Raw genomic sequence first — 21,543 nt, 5'->3', positions numbered from 1 at the left:
CAGTATCTGAAACACAGCAGGATTTAACACTTATAAATGCATTTTATACTATCCCTACCATGTATCATACTATAATTGCTTATTTTCTTGTTGGAATCATCCTTAACATCAAACTGAGTAAAGGTAGGGACTATATCAATCCTATTCTATCTTCTTCCAAAATGAAATCCCACTCCTAAAAATCCAGTTAAAAATATTCCTACAAACCCTAAAAGAATAAATACACTAATAAAAACTATCAGTGACCCTGAGAAGCAGTGCTAGTATCTGGAACTCAATTTTAATTAAGTATTCTATGAAGATACTCTAACATAAAAAGAGGGGCGCCTGGGTGGCGCAGTCGGTTAAGCGTCCGACTTCAGCCAGGTCACGATCTCGCGGTCCGTGAGTTCGAGCCCCGCGTCAGGCTCTGGGCTGACGACTCGGAGCCTGGAGCCTGTTTCCGATTCTGTGTCTCCCTCTCTCTCTGCCCCTCCCCCGTTCATGCTCTGTCTCTCTCTGTCCCAAAAATAAATAAAAAATGTTGAAAAAAAAAAAATTAAAAAAAAAAAAAAAAAAAAGAAATAATGTGGAAATCTTCAGGAGCATTTTGTTAAGGTCTATCCATAGTTTACCTGGAACAAAAAGCAGTATTTTACAAGAGCAGACTAAAATGACTAAATCCTCATTAAAGTATCTGCAACCACATCTGATTAGTAAATGCGGATCAACTCTTAGTTGGATGTTTACGAAGTGACTATATGGTTAGGACTAGAAGCTTGCCTACGGACCAAATATTAAGGATAGCTATTTGGAAACAATGACTCAAGAATTCGGCTCAGGTTAAAAAGAAGTCAGTAGAAAATATACCATCTGGCTGGAAAGTTTAAACATAGCTATTAATATAGCACATAAAGAAGTAAATCTCTTCCAAATACCACCATAAGAATCAATACTTCTCTATTTTCAAACAGAAGATTTTAGAAGGTATAAGACCACTCGTCATTCCCTGTTAATATTTTTAAGTGAGTGCCTCTGTATTTGAGTAACTGGTGTCTTTTCTAAATTTCACTCTTGTTCATATGAATGTTAAATGTTATATCATTAACATGTAATTTATTTCTGAAAAGCTTAGATTGAAAAACTAGTATTAAAATTTAGCATTTTCTGTTGCAATAAAACATCAGAAATAATTTTCATTTCTAATTAACTGCTAAAGGGTTACCATGCTAATCAAAACTATGGGGCTAATACTAAAATCTATTAAAATAGCTAGAAAAATAAACATACAAAAAAATCCACATTCTTAAATTAAGACATTGTAGACACACATAAACAAACATATAAAATGGTAGATGGAATAAAGCTTACGTCATTATCTCCAGCAACGTAGAATGATAGAGCCTGGCTCCCAAGATTAAAATCTATCCAAAATTCCTCAAGTTTTTCATCTGAAGGTATTTTCAACTAATAAAACAAATATATAAAACTGTTATAGACTGATTTTAAAAACAACAACAGAAAATGAGGCCTATGTTATGTTCATGGTTCAGTTTTGTTTGTGTGTTTGTTTTTAAGAAAAGAGAAAGGTGAGGAAGATAAAGGGCAGACAAGTAGAGCATTTAAACCAATTTAGAAACAATCAAAAGAAATGCTTCTTTAATATTTTACACAGAAATGAGCTCTACGAAATCACAAATATTCCAAGTGCAAATAAAGGTTAACAATATCAGTCTGAATATATTAATGAATGATAAATCAATTAGTGGGCTTAAGGGAAAAAAAGAAAATCTGAAGCACAGACTTTTATTTAAGTTATCCTTGGCTATAAATATATCACTTCAGAAAACACACACACACACACACACACACACACACACACACACAGAATACTAGACTAGACTAGCTGTATCTGTGATCAAATTATGACTATTTTTAATGTTCTTGTCAATTTATAAGCTGTAATTCACTTGACCCTGGTATCAAAATTCATCCAATAACTAAAACATGTTAAATTCAAAACTCACCTCATGTTTATCAAGAAATGCTGACAAACAAGGAAATGTAAAGACCCTGGAATAAAAAAGTAGTTTGCACTAAAGATTAATAGGCCTTCACAGTGTAATCTTGACCAGCCATAGAGAGCATATCTAGGATCAGAAGGAAATCAGGAAGTAGGCATAACGACTGAAATCAAATCATCTTTTCTTTCTTATTACTTTTTTTTTAATGTTTACTTATTTTTGAGAGAGACAAATAGAACACCAGTGGCAGAGGGGCAGAGAGAGGGAGACACAGAATCCAAGGCAGGCTCCAGGCTCCGAGCTGTCAGCACAGAGCACAACGCAGGGCTTGAACCCACAAGAGGCAAGACCATGACCCTGAGCAGAAGGCAGACGCCCAACCCTTATCCTTCTTTATTACATTTTAAAATAAGAGTTTAATGGAAATTTGTTTCTGTGTATTATTTTGAGGATACTACTCAACCTTCCATTCTGACTCGAGTGAGTGTACCAATTTACTTTTCATGCCATCGACTCAGAGTAGAAATTCCTAATTTAGCAGATACTTTCAGTACAGTGGAAGCTCCCATAGGATTTACGTGGGAAAAGAAGAGTAGAAATAAATAATACTGCTGATAAAAATGACCTAGGGGGCGCCTTAGTCTGTTTAAGTGTCCCAACTCTTGATTTCAGCTCAGGTCATGATCTCACAGTTAGTGGGTCCAAGCCCCACATCGGGCTCCACACTGACAACGTGGAGCCTGCTTGGGATTCTTTCTTTCCCCCTTTCTCCACCCCTCCCCCACAAAAGCTCACATGGTCGCTCTCAAAAAAATAAATAAATAAATAAACTTAAAAAAAAAAAAAGACTGAATTCACAGAACGCTTTCTTGGGCAGATAATATTATGAGCACTTAGCATATGATCATCTAACTTAATTTTCACAACAAACGTACGAGGTAGGTGTTAGTATAATTTTACAGCTAAGGAACTGAGACAAGTAAGTTTAGTACTTTGCCCAACATTAGAATAGGAAGAGGAGAACTATAATTCAAATCCAAATAGCATGAGTCCCTGCACTTAACCCTCAGCCTGTCTTTTGTTTCCTCAAGTAAATGTGAACTCACACATCCAATAAATGTATCCTGAGCATCTAAAATACAGTGCAAGACACTGAACTCCAAATACTATTCTTTTGTTACTAACAAAAGTAATTATTATGATAATTACCTTTCATTCATGCCCATTCCCGAGATTAGATAACCTCAGAAAGGTTAGCCTTAGTGTATGTTAATTATAAAAAAATGTATTTGTCGTATATTTTTATTACAGTACGTGGAGAAAGGAGGTAGCTCAAGTAATATTTATAGCTAGATTTTTATAATAATGCAAATGGAATTCTAAATTATAGTAAATCAATTTCAGACACTCAAAGTTATTAATATTAACTAAAAATGCATGTTTCCTCTAAAAAGTATGAAGTAAAATAAGACCAGTGGAAGATTATTTCAGCCTACCAATGTAGTACCTTATTACACAGTGTTACCATAGGATATTGTTTTAAGTACCTCTGTGCATTTTACATTCCAACCCAACAAACAAATTTTAAAGGTTCAACACTTTGAGCTCTAGTTCTTTGTCAGTAAATGGGTGAATTCTGTATGATGCTTACCTTCTCTTGTCTCCAAGCATGCCATTTACAAGGTTGAGAAATACTCTGCAATCCTAATTTTAAAAAAAAGAGAGACTTTTAAAAAGCAGAGTGGTTTTTAAAAACTGTTGTTAATTTGATATTTTTATACTACTCACCGTTTCAAATTCAGAGTCTTTAATTCCTTTAAATGCATTAGCAATAAAATCCATTGAAAACCACCGACACGAAAGTTCCTGCCTTTGTTTTTCTGAAGTCATTCTACATAGCGCTTCTACGATACCTACTTGTAAGTCATAATCTTGAAAAAAATCGTTAATATGTTATTTGAAATTGTGAAAAAGAAGCTCACACGTCATCATTTATAAGGTATTAGAACAAGCAGGAGAAAGAAACAAAACGTTAGTGTAATTCACTCTTTTTTTTGCCACTTTCTTTATAAGAATTAGATCTATCCCATCATCACAAAAATGAACACAGTCCAAATAATAAGTTTACTAGCAGAAAAAAGGAGTAAAACTTTTCCCCAAAACAGGATATTTAAAAGAAACTCCTAAATATTCAAAGGCTCTGCCATTCCATTATTCGAGTTGTGAACTGCAAAATAACTCATACAATAATCTATAAATCACAGAATCTTTTACTTTTGTACTATGTTTATAGTTATTCCAAAGTACTTTAACCAGTGGTTTGTTCTATATGTAAATCACTACATCAAAATGTTCTCATATGAAACTTACAAAAGAAAATTTGAGTTCTTCTAATAAACACATTGTTTAAAAACAAACTTATTAGTCCCCAAAATATTAAAACTCCCAATTCCAAATATAAAACACTATTTGAGGAATTTCTTAGGAAAAGTAATTCAAATCTATTAGAAAATTAAATTATTATTCATAATCTACAACAGGCATAAATTATATTTAACAACTCCTATTATCGTGCTTAATTATTGTTAGCCCCATAGATACAGACCATTTAATTTCTTATTAGTAATTAAAAATTGCTCAATTGTACAGAGTTTATAATTTCCTCACATAATCTCACTACATTAAAATGTTAATGTTATTTTGACTAAGGAGATATTATATTCTATTAATAAATCTTGAATAATTTCAAATATGAACATTTGAAAAAAACATACTTACCTCCAGCATCTAAAATCCTTTCTCCCATACGACTCCTGTAAACCAAAATAACAGATCATATACTAAACTAGTATCAATTAAATAGAAAACCCACGTATTTGGGGGGGAAATTTTCACTAAAATTTACAATTGGCTAGTATCACAGACCTCTGCAGGACATACAGCCATAAATTATATTACAAATCTAAAACAGCTTATCAGTTTTAATTATTAATGCAACTCATGGTTGCCTATAGCCTTGTAAAATATCCTTTAAATTATTGACTGGAACCACTAATGAAAGCAATGTAATACAAATTATTACATGAGAATAAACATTTCTTGCTCAGAGAGTATTGTTCTGGTGTCTTGAGGCATTTTGTCAAGCATAGCATTCATTTTTTTTAGAGCCTAGAAAAGAAAAAAAGATAATCCATCAACTTTATATATTCAGTTATATAAATACATACATGTGTATATTTAAGTATTTAAAGAAATATTCTAGGTATACAAACTTAGGAGCCTATTTAGCACAGCATTTTATGCGGGGAATAGAGAAGGGTGGAGGAAAGAACATAAACTATAAAACAGTGAATACAAAAAAACATGACAAGGATATCAAAAATAAAATATACCACGATACCCACATTTATCAGAATATACCATGAGTCCAGTTCTACTCTTTGCAATAAGACATAGGTTTTCTATTACTCTATTTTAAGAACTCAAGAAGCAAAATTATTATTTGTTCTTACAGTTACCTATACGTACACACATACATAGAATAATACAGGTTGTTTTTAGGATTTAAATACTGAGAACTCCTAATATCTGGATGGTTGAACTTATTTTCATCTGAGCTATGTGTACATAAACCCAGATGGCTATGACTATTCAATAAATATTTAGGTAACATTTATTCATCGTTTCAGGCAATAAATTAAGACAGCAGAAATACAATACATAATTAATTAAATACCAAGATAAAATGATTATTCAATTTGATGAATTGCTACTATATTTTCTTCACTTTCTCATTTTTAGGGTTTAAAAGAAAATCTAACAAATGACTTCACCTCTTGCTGAATACAAATATTCACTCTTGAGTCGATAACCAGGACACAGATTTGAGGTATAAAATTTTCCGCTACTTGCCTTTTACCTGAAAGTGTTAAATCATTAATTAATGTATATTTTAAACCATTTTAAATGACAGTCTTTTCTTATTTGAGTTAATGAAAGAATGCACTAGTTCAGACATGGCCCACTGTCTAGATGGGCATCAGAAAACATGAAATCCAATCCTACCTCTTCTATGAACTAGCTATGTGGCTCCGAAGAAACACCATTCAACAGAATGACTCATCTTAATGGCAAAGGAAAAACCCCAGATTCAGCTTCTCCTTTTGGGCACCTAAGGCAGTACTGACTTATAGTTCAAAAGTTGAAATTTCTATAGTGACGTTCTTATGAAAACAGGCCTCATTAATTTAGTCATACAGTAAAACCTTGGATTAAAAGTAACTTGTTCTGCGAGTATTCCACAAGACAAGCAAACATCTCTAGTAAACTTTAACTTGATAAATGAGCAAGGTCACGCAATACGAGTCGTACGTGATGCCGAATGTCACCTGATCACAACCAGCCAATGGTTCTTCTCTTTCTCTCTCTGAAGGATCATGGGTGACCATCTCCCATGCTCAGATGCTCAGTTTCAGGACGTGGTATTTGGCAGAAATCAGTGATTATTCAGGACATTGGAAGGTGCCCACAATTGGTGCTAGTGTATTTTTTGTCACTTTGAAGCACCTATGGACAGGCCTTTGCTTTTCCAGGCAAGAGTGAGCTTAGGAACGCTTTGCTTCATTCTAGGTCAGGCTGCCTGCAGATACAGATCCTTTCCTCTGCTGCCGTATTGCCAGTGACATTATACAGTATATGGCAAGAGTTTATTAATACTGTAGTCAACATCTGGGCGAGCGTATACAATGGCTCCCAGCAGAAAAAGGCTGAAAAGAAAGGTGGTTAGAAGAAGAGAGGATTATGGCGGAAGTTAAGAAGGAAACCATCGAGAAGTACGAATGAGGTATGCAGTGGCCAAAACTGCAAGATTTTGTAAGAAGTCTACGTCTGCATCTCGTCTGTAGAGGAGGAGAAGAGGAAGAGGAGAAAAGGCGGGGGAATCCCTCACCTCAAATGAAATTAGGGAGATGTGTAAAATGTGGGAAAAAGTACAAGATTTTGTAGAAAATCACCACCCGAATAAGGCTGTAGCAGAGCAAGCGATGAATCTGTTTAACGACAACGCAATGTCACACTTCTGCAAAATCCTCTAAAGAAGGCAAAAGTAAGTGTCATGGGATAGGTTCCTTGATTAAGTTGCACAAAAAGAAAAAGATTCCATAGATAGCAGTGATTCGGTCAGTGACAGCGAAAGCTGTCCTACACAATTACCTTCCTCCCTCTTGTCTCCTTCATCCACGCCACGAAAGTTTTCAAAGGTAAATGCAGGTTCATTTGTGTATTTTTCTTTATATTTTGTATTTTATAATTTTGTACTATATTACAATATCATAATCATTTTTATATGAATATTTTTGGGTTGTGGAACAAATCATCTGAGTTTCCATTTCTAACGGGGAAATTCACTTCGATATACAAGTGCTTTGAATTACAAGCATGTTTTCGGGCTGAGTTATTCTCGTAAACCAAGGTTTTACTGTATAGTGTAAATTCCATAATGGCCATAAACTCTTGTCGATATAAAGATCCAAATATTTGAGCTTTTTCTAAAAGTTAACCCTATTCTCAAAAGAGCAGGCTTTATCAATACTAAATATATTCAGAGGAATTTGCCACATGCTATTTTATAATGCAAAGATAAAAAATAATTTTAAATAATGGCAATACTGCAACAGAAAATATACAAATTTCCAAAGTGACTACATTGAAGGTAAAAAAAAAAATCATTCAATGAGATAAAAAGATATAATGATTTACTTAAAATTTTTTTTGATTACTTCATACTCACTGGTGCCTTAGGACGGTTTTCTTCCCTAAAAACTTAAGAATTTAGACTAGACTGTTCAATCAACTGCAAAGCAATCAATGAAAAGGTAGCATCAACTACAATTGAAATAAATAGCAATGGAGCTTTTCAAAGGTTTTGGTTTTGAAGGCAAATTGTTCCTTTATTTACAAACAATTCACCAGCCTCAATGACCAATCCTAGGTAATTCTTCCTCAACCAACAGAGATAAAATAATTTGGACTGATTGCTTGGCACAAAAAAAGGGCTACTCACAAGTGAGGATGAGTTGTAATGTGTTCTCTATTTTGAAAATTTTGTCCCATTAGATCAAGAGTTGGCAAATTATGGCCCACAAACCAAATCCACCCCACTGCCCATTTTGTATGGCTGTATTACTCATCAGCAGGTGACTCTGTGGAAATATTTGACTCAATCATGTTTCACTGAACCAGCAGTAGCAAAGTGAATTTCATTCTACTCTCATGCACTTAGCCAACATCAGTTACCACTGAATGGTTTCTGTAATTAATTAGCACGGGCTGCAGAGCTGATGTTTCTTAATGAATCTGACACAAAATTACAAGGCAAAATCATGCTGATATGACAAACTTACACCTCACTGAAGTCATTTCAATGAAACTAAGGTTATCTGAATTACAAGTTATGCTAAACTGTTTTATACATTTCCCAGGCTGTCAAAAATTAAAACAAGGAGTGACATCTCCATTCTCACACAAATTTACAGGAGTACATTTTTTCCAAGCTCCAGCTACAGGTTGAGCAGCATTTTTGGACACTGACAAAGCGCAAAGGACATTCCCATATTTCAAAACCCATTTAAATGTGCAATTGAGGGGCGTCCACCTAACCTTCAGTTGACAGTCATTCATCTGCATGCAATGACATTCTAAAAAGCAAATATTAAGAAAGGAACCTAATCTTCTACAAATGCTTTCCAAGTGATGAACACGCTCAATTAAAAATCGTGCTCATGAACTGATATTTGGCATTATCTACATGAAGAGACAGTTTCTAATGCAATATACATAAAATCTCATTACAGATAAGCATAAAAAATGAACATTTGCAATGAATTCTGATAACAGCAAACACTAACTCTGAACCGTAATTAAGTGAAATGTCATCCCCTCAAGAGTACTATTCTCATTAGTTGACCTATTACAGAAACATTGTACTCAATTTTATAATATTTTGAATTGTATAAATAAAACATCTGTGGATATTTGTTTTCTTTCTTGTTATATAAGTGGCTATATAATATTCTCACTTTCTTTTTCTTGGTCCTAATATAAAGCTTATAATGTTTACTATCTGCCCCTTTACAGAACAAGGTTGTTGACCCCCAAATTAACTAGTAGATTCCTAATATTAGCACACTACTATGAGGATTGCAAAATTATACTAAAACTCTAATAGGAAATTAGTGTTTTAATAGAAGTAAAATGCTTATTATACCTTCATCATTGGTGTCATGTATGACCTGAAAAAAAAGTGAATAATATTTAGTTTGTAATTTACTATCTTATAAGCCATTAAAAATAGTATTAAAATAACAGATCACATTGGAACTCACCATGTAATTATTTAACTTTTATTTATTAACTATTTAATTATATTAATCAGGATAAGTGCTTTAAACAATCTGAATAGAGTAATTAAATCAAGTCACTAGCCAATTTGTTAGTGACTTTTAGGCTCAGAACATATAGAACACAAATTGTTTTTTAAGTAAACAGACTTGTAAGATTAGTTAATCAATGTGATTTTTACCATCAAAAGATCAAATAAGTCTTCTATCATATTTATAGCTGCCTCATCTTTTGAATTTCCTCGATTGAGAATAATCTCCTTGGATTTTTCAAACCAGGCAACCATGTAAAAAAAGAAATGTGCATATTAATTACTTTGAATTCAATTTTAATAATTTTAAGAATGTACTTATCTTTGCATAAACAGTAACCTAGGAATAAAGAAACATCAAAAATAAAAATTCCAGTATTATATGAAAATAAGTTTATGTTTTTAAACATCTTTCTTGTTTTCATTTTTTGGTATCTCACCATATTTTTCCATTGTTTAGATGGGAATAGATGAACTAATCCTAATTCTAGGTAGACCACCTTTCTTTTCCCCTTCAAATACCTAGTTCAGGTACATTCATTAACAGATAAAAATAAATTATCATCATATATTAGATTATTTTGGCATTATCACTATTTGAAAAGTTTTAGTATTATTTTATTGAATTTTTAAAAATTTTTGTAACATTTTATTCATTTTTGAGAGACAGAAAGAGACAGAATGTGAGCAGGGGAGGGGCAGAGAGAGAGAGGGAGACACAGAATCCAGAGCAGGCTCCAGGCTCTGAGCTATCAGCACAGAGCCCGACGCGGGGCTCGAACTCATGCACTGTGAGATCACGACCTGAGCCAAAATCAGATGCTTAACCAACTGAGCCACCCAGGCGCCCCTTAATGAATTTGTTTTAATGAATTATTTTATTTTAATGAATTCAGATATTTGAGTAGATATTACATCCCAGGTACTGTTCTCAGTGTTAGGTACACAGAAATGAACAACACAAATAAAAACCAATAACCCACATTCTAGCATGGGAAGTAGAAAATAATATAAAAAGAAAAACAAATAATGCTAGATAGTAAACAGATAAAATAAAGCATGCAAAGGCCTGAGGGAGTCTTGTGATCTCAAATTCACATGATTATCAAGGAGCCTATGTACAGAGTGTCCTTTTGATCTTCATCGTTGTAACACGTAGCACAGGTTATAGAAACGTTTATTTTATCTAAAAGTTTTTATAAAGTTCTCAAATTTATTTTTCAACTGTTTGAGCTGTTAATTTTATTAAACGACACACCTTTAATCATACTCCCTCACATCAACATCACACATTTCGTACTTATCTTCTGGACTAGTCCTTGTTTTATCATAGTTAAAAGTCCGGCTTGCCCCAATATACTGATATTTTTACCACATCTTCCAAAAGAAACAAAAATGGTTGAAACAGTTTGGATGTCCTTTTTATTAAGCTCCTGAAACAAAAGGATACATGTAAACATCTGTAAACACAAAACAGTACAGAATTGGCATTGTGCTAGGAGCTTTATAATCCTCACAAATCCTGTAAGTTTGCCATTATCATAATGTCCATATTGCAAAGTACAAAAGCGTGGTTTAGGAGAGCACTAGGGTGGCCTAAAGCCACCCAGCCAGTGAGTGACAAACTCAGTATAAAAATGCAGATTTGTATAAATTCCTGAAACTTTAGACTATGATGCAATGCATCAGTTACCTTCCATTCTACAAAACTCTATGTATGTAACTAATGGATAAAAGAAATTTTTACTCAGTTTTTAGATTCATGATAACAAATCTCCTACTGGGGGAGACTGTCAATACTCACTTTTTCTCATGTATAAAAATACCTTACATATGATAAATCAAGTCCAAGGTTGTAGATAATTTTTGTTTATTTGTTTTATTTTTGAAAACACCAAGCTCTGGCCCATAACATGAAGAATATGCTGATGGCTTTTTAAAAAGTTGCTCAAACTTCAAACAGGTAGACTATTTTTCCCCAGTTTAGGTAACAGTTAATAATTATGGGATCACTATGTAAACATAGCTTTGTGTACATTATATTTAGAAAACAGCAGACCGATATGTTATTTGGGATTCCTCAGGCTTTTTTTGGTTTTTAATGAGCACTTACTGGGGCACCTGGGTGGCTCAGTCGGTTAAGTGTCTGACTTTGGCTCAAGTCATGATCTCGTGGATCATGAGTTCAAGCCCCACATCGGGCTCTGTGCTGGCAGCTCAGAGCCTGGAACCTGCTTCGGATTCTGTGTCTCCCTCTCTCTCTGCCCCTCTCCTGCCCATGCATGCTCTCTCTCTCTCTCTCTCTCTCTCTCAATAATAAATATTTTAAAAAATGAGCACTTATTTATATAACTATAACCGAATTTGCCAAAGCCTTTTTATTCATTTTTTCCAATGGAATATTTCTTCCTAGAAAGTAGAGTGCTATCTAATAATTTCAATAGTCATTCAAAGAAAAGGAGTACTTACCCTGCATACAAGGTCATCCAACTTGTGTAAAAATTGCTTGCTGCATTTAATCTTTACATCTTCACAAACACCAATTTGTAAAAGTGTTTTCAAAGGTTTGAAATCATTTTTTCTTAAAGCATCATCAATGCATTTTTCCAACTGCTAGAGAAATATAGTTAATGGCACATATATTGAATCAAAACCAAAATTATCACCTCATGCAGTCTAGTCTTCACATGAAAATTCTCAACAGATCTTATGTCAATTCACTTTATTAAAAAAAAAAATACCTGTACACTATGAAGTTTGAAGTAACAGAGATCAAGTTTCTTTGATAATAGCCAAGATTCTATATAAAATATATATATTCTAGTAATTTTCCATTTCACATCCTTTAAAGTCATCAGTACGATGAATTAAAAAAAAAAAAAAAAAAAAAAAGACCCCAGGGCACCTGGGTGGCTCAGTCAGTTAAGAGTCGGACTTCAGTTCAGGTCATGATCTCACAGTTTGTGAGTTTGGGCTCCATGTCGGGCTCTGTGCTGACAGCTTGGGAGTCTGGAGCCTGCTCTGGATTCTGTGTCTCCCTCTCTCTCTGCCCCTCCCCCGCTCATACACGCACTCTCCCTCTTTCTTTCTCTCTCTCTCTCTCTCTCTCTCTCTCTCCCCCCCCCCCCCCCCCTCAAAAAAGAAACATTAAAAAAAGTTTAGGATGCGCCTGGGTGGCTCAGTCAGTTGAGCGTCCGACTTCGGCTCTCAGGTCATGATCTTGCGGTCTGTGAGTTCAGGTCCCGCATTGGGCTCTGTGCTGACAGCTCGGAGCCTGGAGCCTGTTTCAGATTCTGTGTCTCCCTCTCTCTCTCTGTCCCTCCCCCACTCATGCTCCGTCTCTCTGTCAAAAATAAACATTAAAAAAGTTTTTTTTAAGTTTAAAACAAAGACCCTATTAATAAAAGAAGTGAAATAAACTATATAGTAACTAATACTTAACACCATGGAGAAAACCCTAACACATCTGACTATAAGTTTCTTAATGAGGTTTCATTTTTTAAAAATGCTTAAAGACAGATAAAAGCACTGTTTGGAAACCACAACTCAAGATAATTTAAGAATTTACTTCGTATACTGTGCATTTTTTAACTCTTACAGAATCCACCATCGTTACTACTAAAGCATACATCACTAATCAGGAATTTTCATACTACAATCTAAACCCCACATTTGGTGGTGAACTACATACACATTAAATACATATATCAAAACTTTTTACCTAAATGATAGTATCTTACAATTTTAAATCCTAACATAAAAATACCCAGGCACTGGTTATATATGAATCACTGTGTAATTCTTGTCAATGTAAACGGTAATAACCAGCATCTTTCATACCTCGCAAGTTATAATAGGTTTTGAAAACAAATTTATCAAAAAAACTGAAAGAATAACATTTCATTTAAATTATTCTACTCTTGAGGGGCACCTGGGTGGCTCAATCAGTTAAGCATCCAACTTCAGCTCAGGTCATGATCTCACAGTTCATATGGGTTAAAGACCTTCATTGGGCTCTATGCTGACTGACGGCTCGGAGCCTGGAACCCGCTTCAGATTCTGTGCCTCCCTCTCTCTGTCTGCCCCTCCCCAGCTTGCGCTTGCTCTCCCTCTCTCTCAAAAATCAATAACATTAAAAAAAAAATGTTAGTTAAAAAATTTTAAACTATTCTACTCTTGACCATTTCATGAAAAGAAGCAGGCTTTGTCTTTCCTAAAAATATAGCACTTAACACTTATAAATAAACCAAAATGATTTCAGGAATTAAAATATTTCCTTTTGGTTTAGGACTACATACCTGGAGATCTGGTCTTATTGGCATTTTGATGTAATTTTAAAACAGGAAGACAAAACAAACACCTATAAAACAAAATATATGCTTTCAATACCTTATAATCTATTCTATATATGTTTATTTACAGTTCAAAAATCTTAACACACATAAATAAGCTTATACCAAAGGCAATAAATAATTTCTTCAAGTGCCTCACCATTTAAACATGAAATTACACATTTGAATTTGACCAAAGAAGTTTCTGGAAGAAAGCCTGAAGATCATTTATTCAAGCCTTCTCTTTTTGTAGATTACTTAAATAAATGTCCAAAGTCTTGCTGAAAGGTCACAAAACTAGTTAGTGAAAGAATACAAACCTGGACTTTCATGAGCAATTCCTGCTGTATGTGTTTCAACTTTGGGAACAAGAGGAAAACTAATCTTTAATTAACGTATAAATGAAATTCAGTCTAGTAACCTAATACTCTTATAAGAAGGGGGGAATATCCCAGTACATTACCAAAGAACAGGATATAAGAGAATAGACAAATATGGAATGAAGGGAATGAGGAAAAGAAAACCTAAGAACATGGTCCCTTCAAAGAAGAATGGAAAACAGGAATCAATCGGGTTACCCTGATTGATTCACAAAAGCATCTAACATTTTCACAAAAGCATCTAACATTTTCAAATGTAATTTAGATGTCAGCTCTATAAAGGAAAAGAAATACCATCTTTCCTAGACATTATAAGTGGAACAATTTAAAAATAATCTGTACTTAAAGAGCTCTGTAACAGAAACACCAGGAAATCCACCATAGAGAGGCAATTAATTAATCCAAGGTGAATACAGGACCATGTATTCCTAAGAGAACGAGTGGCATTAGTCACAGTCTACTTTCTTGCACACGCTAGTAGAGAAATTTAAGTGCCAACAAGGGCACACATATCAGGCACGGAAAAGGCATGAGTAAAAAATCTCTTATAATTTCAAATTAACTCTAGGGGGAAATATCTGATCCTCAGAGAAACATTCGCTCCATGTTTATTAGGAGCCAAGTCTAATGATGTTTTTGCAGGACTGTGGTAAGTGGCAACAATTCAAAAGTACCCAGATAGGCGTTGGGAATGGGAGGGAGAGTGAAGAATGAATAAATAAAATGTGGTATATGATAATCAATTTTGTAAACGTAACAGATGAACCAGAATTTTAGATATCTGCAGTCAATTTTAAGTTAAATTAAAAAACAATGTTGCCAAATGATACATACTGTGTAATGGCATTTATGTAAAAAAAAGAAACATTGTCTTACGTATGATTAGATCTCTAGGTGTAAGTATACACATATTTGCACATATGTTTGTGTGTATTTGTGTGTGTGGTAGGGGGAGAGAACCAGAAAGGGAGAGAGGTGGAGGGAGAGGGAGAGAGAGATAGATACCTGTACCATTTCAGGACAGTTGGAAAGTTAGCTTACTGGTGAGGAAGAGTAGTGAGTTCCACAGAAATGTAACTTGCTATTTGTCAGAGGCAGGCTTTACTTGTAATTTATGCTTACATGACTTTTTAAAAGTACAATAAATTCTTGCCGAAATATAGGTAAGTGGAATCCAAAACATGGGAGATGTAAAATGTGGGTGGGGTTATAGTGAGGGGACAAAAATGACCAAGGCCAGCCTCGACAGTTAAGCAGGTGGGAAGTCTAACTGGCTCCATCCAAACCTATTCAGGGGCCAGCTGTGATTCTGTCCCCCCTGGTTGTGCTTGTCTGCTCTGGCCTCTATTGTATACTAAAGGGGCAATTCTAGGTCTGTGGCTAGCTGGGAATTCCAATATACCAGCAAGGATTCCAAGATCTCTAAGTAGCTGGTAGTCATTTTGTCACTTTGCCTAACTCAGAGAGATATGACCCAGAAAATATTGGAAATACAGGGACTCACTCTTTGCTTCCCCAATTCCAAAGAAGGGGTTTATCGACTTTCTATTTGGCTTAACTCTTTAATTCTCCCCAGGCCATCACAGAAGATAGAAATTTAGGTTGGTCCTGTTAGAGAAAGTTTTACTATACACTTACAAGATTTTAGTACACCCCCCCCCAAAACAGACTTGCTTCATATATAGAAAATAGTGGGGGAAAGACATGAAAAATATTATCTCAAACACAGGAGTAAAAAATAAGTACTGAAGGTCAACAACCAAATGGGGGTTAATGAGGAACAGCACTGGCTAGAGAACCTTAAGTATCCATTACTGCCACTATTATCATAAGCCTAAAGCTTAGGGGGTGGCTCTCTGTATAAGGGACTATTCCTTGGGTAATATGATCCAGAATATCACAAGGAAATGAAATGACAAAATGTATACAAGAAAAAGTTGATATATGAAGGAGAGATGTAGATGTTCCAGTACCTATTCAATAAGAATGCCAAAAATTATCTTAAAAAGACAGTGGGGGTGGTAACAGAATAACAGGCAAGAATTTCCCCAAAATAAATATACACATCCAGGAATTTAAGGAGTCTACTGAATCCCAAAGAAGACAAATTTTTAAAAGTACATCTATAAACATTGTGAGGATATTTCTGAATAATAAAAGAAAAAATCTTAAGTCACAAGAGCAAAAACAAAAGCATGCAAAAGAATATGATACCCTGTTTTCATAATACAATACATTTCTGTGAGTTCGAGCCCCGCGTCAGGCTCTGGGCTGATGGCTCGGAGCCTGGAGCCTATTTCCGATTCTGTGTCTCCCTCTCTCTCTCTGCCCCTCCCCCGTTCATGCTCTGTCTCTCTCTGTCCCAAAAATAAATAAAAAACGTTGAAAAAAAAAATAAATTTAGACATCTGCTACAAAGATAGCTTTAAACTTCCCATCTATTTAGAAACTAAAATATGTGCATGTGAATAGTCCTCATGATATAAAAACAGAGAAATGAATAAATATTTAGTGAATGAGAAAATGTGTATATACAAAAAACTGTAAGAGCAACCAAAGCAATATTTAAAGTGAAATTCATAGACTTGGGCCAATCTACTGAAAAGTGACAAACAACAGTAGTAGCCTAAAGTAACAGGGTCACAGGGCCTCCAGATGGTAAAGTTATTAAACACTTTACAGTAACTATAAGTACTGTGTACATAAGGATTATTTAAAAAGACTGGGAACTTTGGCAGAGACCTAGAAACTGGGGTGGGGAGTAAGGAAGGCCACAGAAAATTTGAACAAGAACCACATAATTCTAGAAACAAAAAAATAGTCAATAACAAAATTATTTAGAACAAAACAGAAAGACACACAGATGAATGAAAATTACAGAAATGGGAGCCATATCAGAAAAAAAAAAATCTATAAAGAAACAAAGATACACAAAAATATGGGGAGGGAGACTAGAGGACAGAACAACACAGAGGGTAAATAATAAAGCCCTATGTCTGTAAATGAAATCCCTGGGAGATAGTGAATGGGGCAGAGACAATAGCTAAAAAATGATGACTGAGAATTTCCCGAAACCAATAAAAGACATCACTATTGATTCAAAAAGCCCTATGAACCCCAGAAGGAAAAAGAAAAACTATACCCAAGTGTACCACAGAAGACTGCTAACAATCAAATACAAAAACATTAAAAGCTGCCAGAGACTAAAAAAAGACAGCTTACTTTTAAGTAGCCTGATAAGACTGATAGCTGACCAACAGAAACCATGAAAGCCAGAAGGCTTAGAACAGTATCTTCTTTAAAGTGCCTAGGAGGCGTCTGGGTGGCTCAGTCAGTTGAGCATCTGACTTCAGCTCAGATCGTGATCTTGCAATTTGTGGGCTTGAGCCCCCCACGTTGGGCTAGCTGCTATCAGCGAAGAGCCCACTTCAGATCCTCTGAACCCCTCTCTCTCGGCCCTTCCCCCATTCATTCACACTCTCTCAAAAAAAAAAAAGAAAATTTAAAGTGTCTAAAGATCAGACTTAACCTACACATTAGACCAGATGGACCTAACAGATTCATACAGAACATTTCTTCCAACAGCAGCAGGATACACATTCTTCTCAAGTGCACATGGAACATTCTCCAGCATAAGTCATATGTTAGGCCACAAAACAAGTCTTACTAAATTTTTAAAAATGTAAATCATATCAAGCATATTTTCCAACCACAACGATATGAAACTAAAAATCAATTACAAGAGGGGCGCCTGGGTGGCTCAGTCAGTTGAGCATCCGACTTCAACTTAGGTCAGGATCTTGTGGTTCGTGGGTTCAAGCCCCGCATCAGGCTCTGTGCTAACAGCTTGGAGCCTGGAGCCTGAAGCCTGCTTTGGATTCTGTGTCTCCCTCTGTCTCTGCCTCTCCCCCACTCATGCTCTGTCTCTCCCTCTCTCTCTCTCTCGCTCTCTCAAAAATAAACATTTAAAAAAGTCAATTATGAGAAGAAAACCAAAAAAAAAACCAAAAACCCACAATTATGTGGAGATGCTTCTGAACATGTTTCTGAACAGCCAACGAAATCAAAGGAGAAATTAAAAAAAAATACCTTGAGACAAATGAAATGGAAAAACAACAAAACAAAAATTATGGAACACAGCAAAAACAATTATTAAAAATATTTCTTTATTTTGAGATGAGGGAGAGGGCAGCGAGAGGGAGAGAGAGTATCTCCAGTAGGCTCTAAGCCTGACCTGGGGCTCAATCCCACAACCCTGGTATCATGACCCGAGTCAAAATCAAGAATCGACTGAGCCACCCAGGTGCCCCATTTTTAAAAATGTTTGCAAAAACAGTTTTAAAAGATAAGGTTACACTGAAAAACACTTACAGTAAGAGAAAAAAAGATCTTAAATAAACAACTTAAACTTACACCTCAAAGAACTAGAAAAAGGAGAAAAAACTAAGCCCAAAGATAGTAGAAGGAAAGAAATAACAAAGATCAGCGTGGAAATGAAGGACACAGAGACTTAAAACACAATAGATCAATGAAAATAAGAGCTGGATTTTTGAAAAGATAAACATAATAGACAAACCTTTAGCTAGAGTTCCCAAGGGGAAAAAAAGAGGCCTCAAATAAAATTATAAACGAAAGATACATTACAATTGATATCACAGAAATATAAAAAAATCATAAGACACATTAACAATTACATGTCAATAAATTGGACAACCTAGAAGAAATGAAACCTAGAAGAAACATACAAGCTAGAAAAATACAAGACTGAACTGTGAAGAAATTCAAAATCTCAACAGATCAATCACTAGTAAGGAGACTGAATCCATAAGTAAAAACCTCCCAACAGGGGGCCTGGGTGGCTCAGTCAGTTGAGTTTCAGACTCCAGCTCAGGTCATGATCTTGTGGTTTGTGGGTTTAAGCCCCTCTTTGGGCTCTGTGCTGACAGCTCAGAGCTTGGAGCCTGCTTCGGATTCTGTGTCTCCCTCTCTGTCTGCCCATCCCCCACTCATGTTCTACCTCTCAAAAATAAACAAAATGTTAAAAAAATTTGAGGCAAAAAAACAAAAACAAAACAACTCCCAACAAAGGAAAGTCCAGGGCAAGAGGCTTCACTGGCAAATTCTACCAAACATTTAGAGAAGAACTAACACCAATCCTTCTCAACCTCTTCCCAAAAACAGAAGAGGAAGGTACACTTCCAATTATGAGTTAACATTCTCTTGATACCAAAGCCAGACAACGACACTACAAGAAATTACGAAGTACTGAAAGAAGAAACTACAAACACAAATTCTACAGCCAGCAAAAATACTATTCAAAATTAAAGGGAAGAGGCTTAGAGGAAACATACCTCAACATAATAAAGACTCCTATACGGAAAATGCACAGCTAACCTCATACTCGATGGTGAAAAACTGAGAGCTTTTCCCTTAATGTCAGGAACAAGACAAGGATGTCCACTCACACCACTTTTATTCAACACAGTACTGGAAGTCCTAGCCACAGCAATCAGACAAGAAAAAGAATAAAAGGCATTCAAATTGGCAAAGAAGAAGTTAAAACTCTCATTATTTGCATATGACACGGTAGTATATATAGAACACTCTGAAGACTCAACCTAAAACTACTAGAACTGATAAATGAATTCAGTAAGGTCGCAGGATACAAAATCAACATACAGAATTCTGTTGCATTTCTACACACTAATAACAAAGTAGAGGGAGAGAAGTTTAGAAAACAATTCCATTTACAATTGCACCAAAAATAATAAAACACCTAGGAATAAACTTAAACAAGGAGGTAAAAGACCTGTACTCTGAAAACTATAAAACACTGATGAAAGAAATTGAAGACAGACACAAATAAATGGAATGATACTGGGATAGGGAGAGCAAATATTATTAAAATGCCCTTCCTATTCAAAGTCATCTCCAGATTTAATACAATCCCTGTCAAAATACCAAGAATGCTCTTCACAGAACCAGAAAAAAATAATCCTAAAATGTGATTGAACCACAAACACCCCAAATAGCCAAATCAATCTTGAAAAAGAAGAAAAATGGAGGTATCACAATCCCAGATTTCAAGGCATACTACAAAGCTGTAAAAGAGAAGTCAAAATTGCATGGTACTGGCACACAGACACATGGATCAATAGAACAAAACAGAAAACCGAGAAATAGGGGTGCCTGGGTGGCTCAGTTGGTAGAATGTCCCACTATTGGTTTTGTTTGGCTCAGGTCATGATCTCACAGTAGTGAGATTAAGCCCCATGTCCGGCTTTGCACTGAGCGTGGAGCCTGCTTGCAATTCTCTCTCCTTCTCTCTCTACCCCTCCCCTGCTTGTGTGCACTCTGTCTCCCCACTAAAAAAAAAAATTAATTAAAAAAAAAAAAAAAGCCCAGAAAGAAACCTACAATTAAATGGTCAATTAGTCTTTGACAAAGGAGGTAAGAATATGCAATGTGAAAAAGATCGTCTCTTCAACAAATGGTTCTGGGAAAACTGGACACCTACATGCAAAAGAATGAAACTGGACCACTTTCTTATACCAAACACAAATATAAATTCAAAAATGGATTAAAGATCTAAATGTGAAATATGAAACCATAAAAATACTAAAAAGAGCACAGGCAGTAATTTCCCTGAAATTAGCCATAGCAACATTTTTCCAGATAGGTCTCCTAAGCCATGGAAAACAAAATAAAAAATAAACTACTGGGACCGCATGAAAATAAAAGACCTGCACAGCAAAGAAAACAATCAACAAAACAAAAAGATAACCTACTGGACGGGGGAAAGGTATTTGCAAATGATATTATCTGATAAGGGATTAGTATCCAAAATGTATAAAGAACTTCTACAACATCGAAAACACAATCCAGTCAAAAAATGGGCAGAAGACATGAATATAGACATTTCTCCAAAGAAGACCTGCAAGTCGCCAACAGACACATTGAAAAGATGCTCAACATCATTCATCTTTGGGAAATGCAAATCAAAACCACCATGAGATATAACCTTACACTTGTCAGAATGGTGAAAATCGACAACACAAGAAACGACAAGTTTTGGCAAGGATGTGGAGAAAAAGGAACCTTCCTGCAGTGTGGATCAGAATGCAAACTGGTGCAGCCAGTGTGGAAAACAGTTCCTCAAAAAAGTAAAAATCAGGGTGCCTGGATGGCTCAGTCAGTTGAACACCCAACTTTTGGTTTCAGCTCAGGTCATGATCCCAGGGTTGTGGGATTCAGCCCCACGTTAAGCTCCACGCTGAGCATGGAGCCTGTTTGCAATTCTTTTTTTCTCTTTCTCTCTCTCTCCATCCCTCTCCCCCATTCACCCACTCTCTCTCTCCCTTAAGAAAAAAGAAAAGAAGAAAGAAAGAAAAAATAGAACT

The 21,543-nt window shown here is 35.3% G+C and overlaps 1 protein-coding gene across 13 annotated transcripts in view; it reads right to left on the bottom strand.

The window, feature by feature from the left end:
* SYCP2 (synaptonemal complex protein 2) overlaps window positions 1-21,543 on the bottom strand; it is a 79,073-nt gene that overhangs the window by 52,706 nt on the left and 4,824 nt on the right. For 8 of the 13 annotated variants that reach the window (XM_042980009.1, XM_042980008.1, XM_042980016.1 and 5 more), the window contains exons 2-13: window positions 13,731-13,792; window positions 11,902-12,045; window positions 10,737-10,865; window positions 9,583-9,687; window positions 9,268-9,292; window positions 5,837-5,922; window positions 5,086-5,171; window positions 4,782-4,816; window positions 3,792-3,934; window positions 3,655-3,707; window positions 2,007-2,052; window positions 1,351-1,446 (exon numbers count right to left, since the gene is read on the bottom strand). In XM_042980009.1, coding sequence (XP_042835943.1) covers window positions 1,351-1,446; window positions 2,007-2,052; window positions 3,655-3,707; window positions 3,792-3,934; window positions 4,782-4,816; window positions 5,086-5,171; window positions 5,837-5,922; window positions 9,268-9,292; window positions 9,583-9,687; window positions 10,737-10,865; window positions 11,902-12,045; window positions 13,731-13,754 — 972 coding nt within the window. In that variant the 5' untranslated portion in view covers window positions 13,755-13,792. Of the gene's footprint in view, window positions 1-1,350; window positions 1,447-2,006; window positions 2,053-3,654; window positions 3,730-3,791; window positions 3,935-4,781; window positions 4,817-5,085; window positions 5,172-5,836; window positions 5,923-9,267; window positions 9,293-9,582; window positions 9,688-10,736; window positions 10,866-11,901; window positions 12,046-13,730; window positions 13,793-21,543 lie in introns of those variants that run through there. The other 5 variants (XM_042980013.1, XM_042980012.1, XM_042980018.1 and 2 more) reach the window with 2 other exon arrangements.

Source organism: Panthera tigris, chromosome A3 (genome assembly GCF_018350195.1).
Source record: "Panthera tigris isolate Pti1 chromosome A3, P.tigris_Pti1_mat1.1, whole genome shotgun sequence".
NCBI lineage: Eukaryota > Metazoa > Chordata > Mammalia > Carnivora > Felidae > Panthera > Panthera tigris.
The sequence above is the reverse complement of the archived record's forward strand: the minus strand, read 5'-3'. Positions and strand labels throughout refer to the sequence as shown.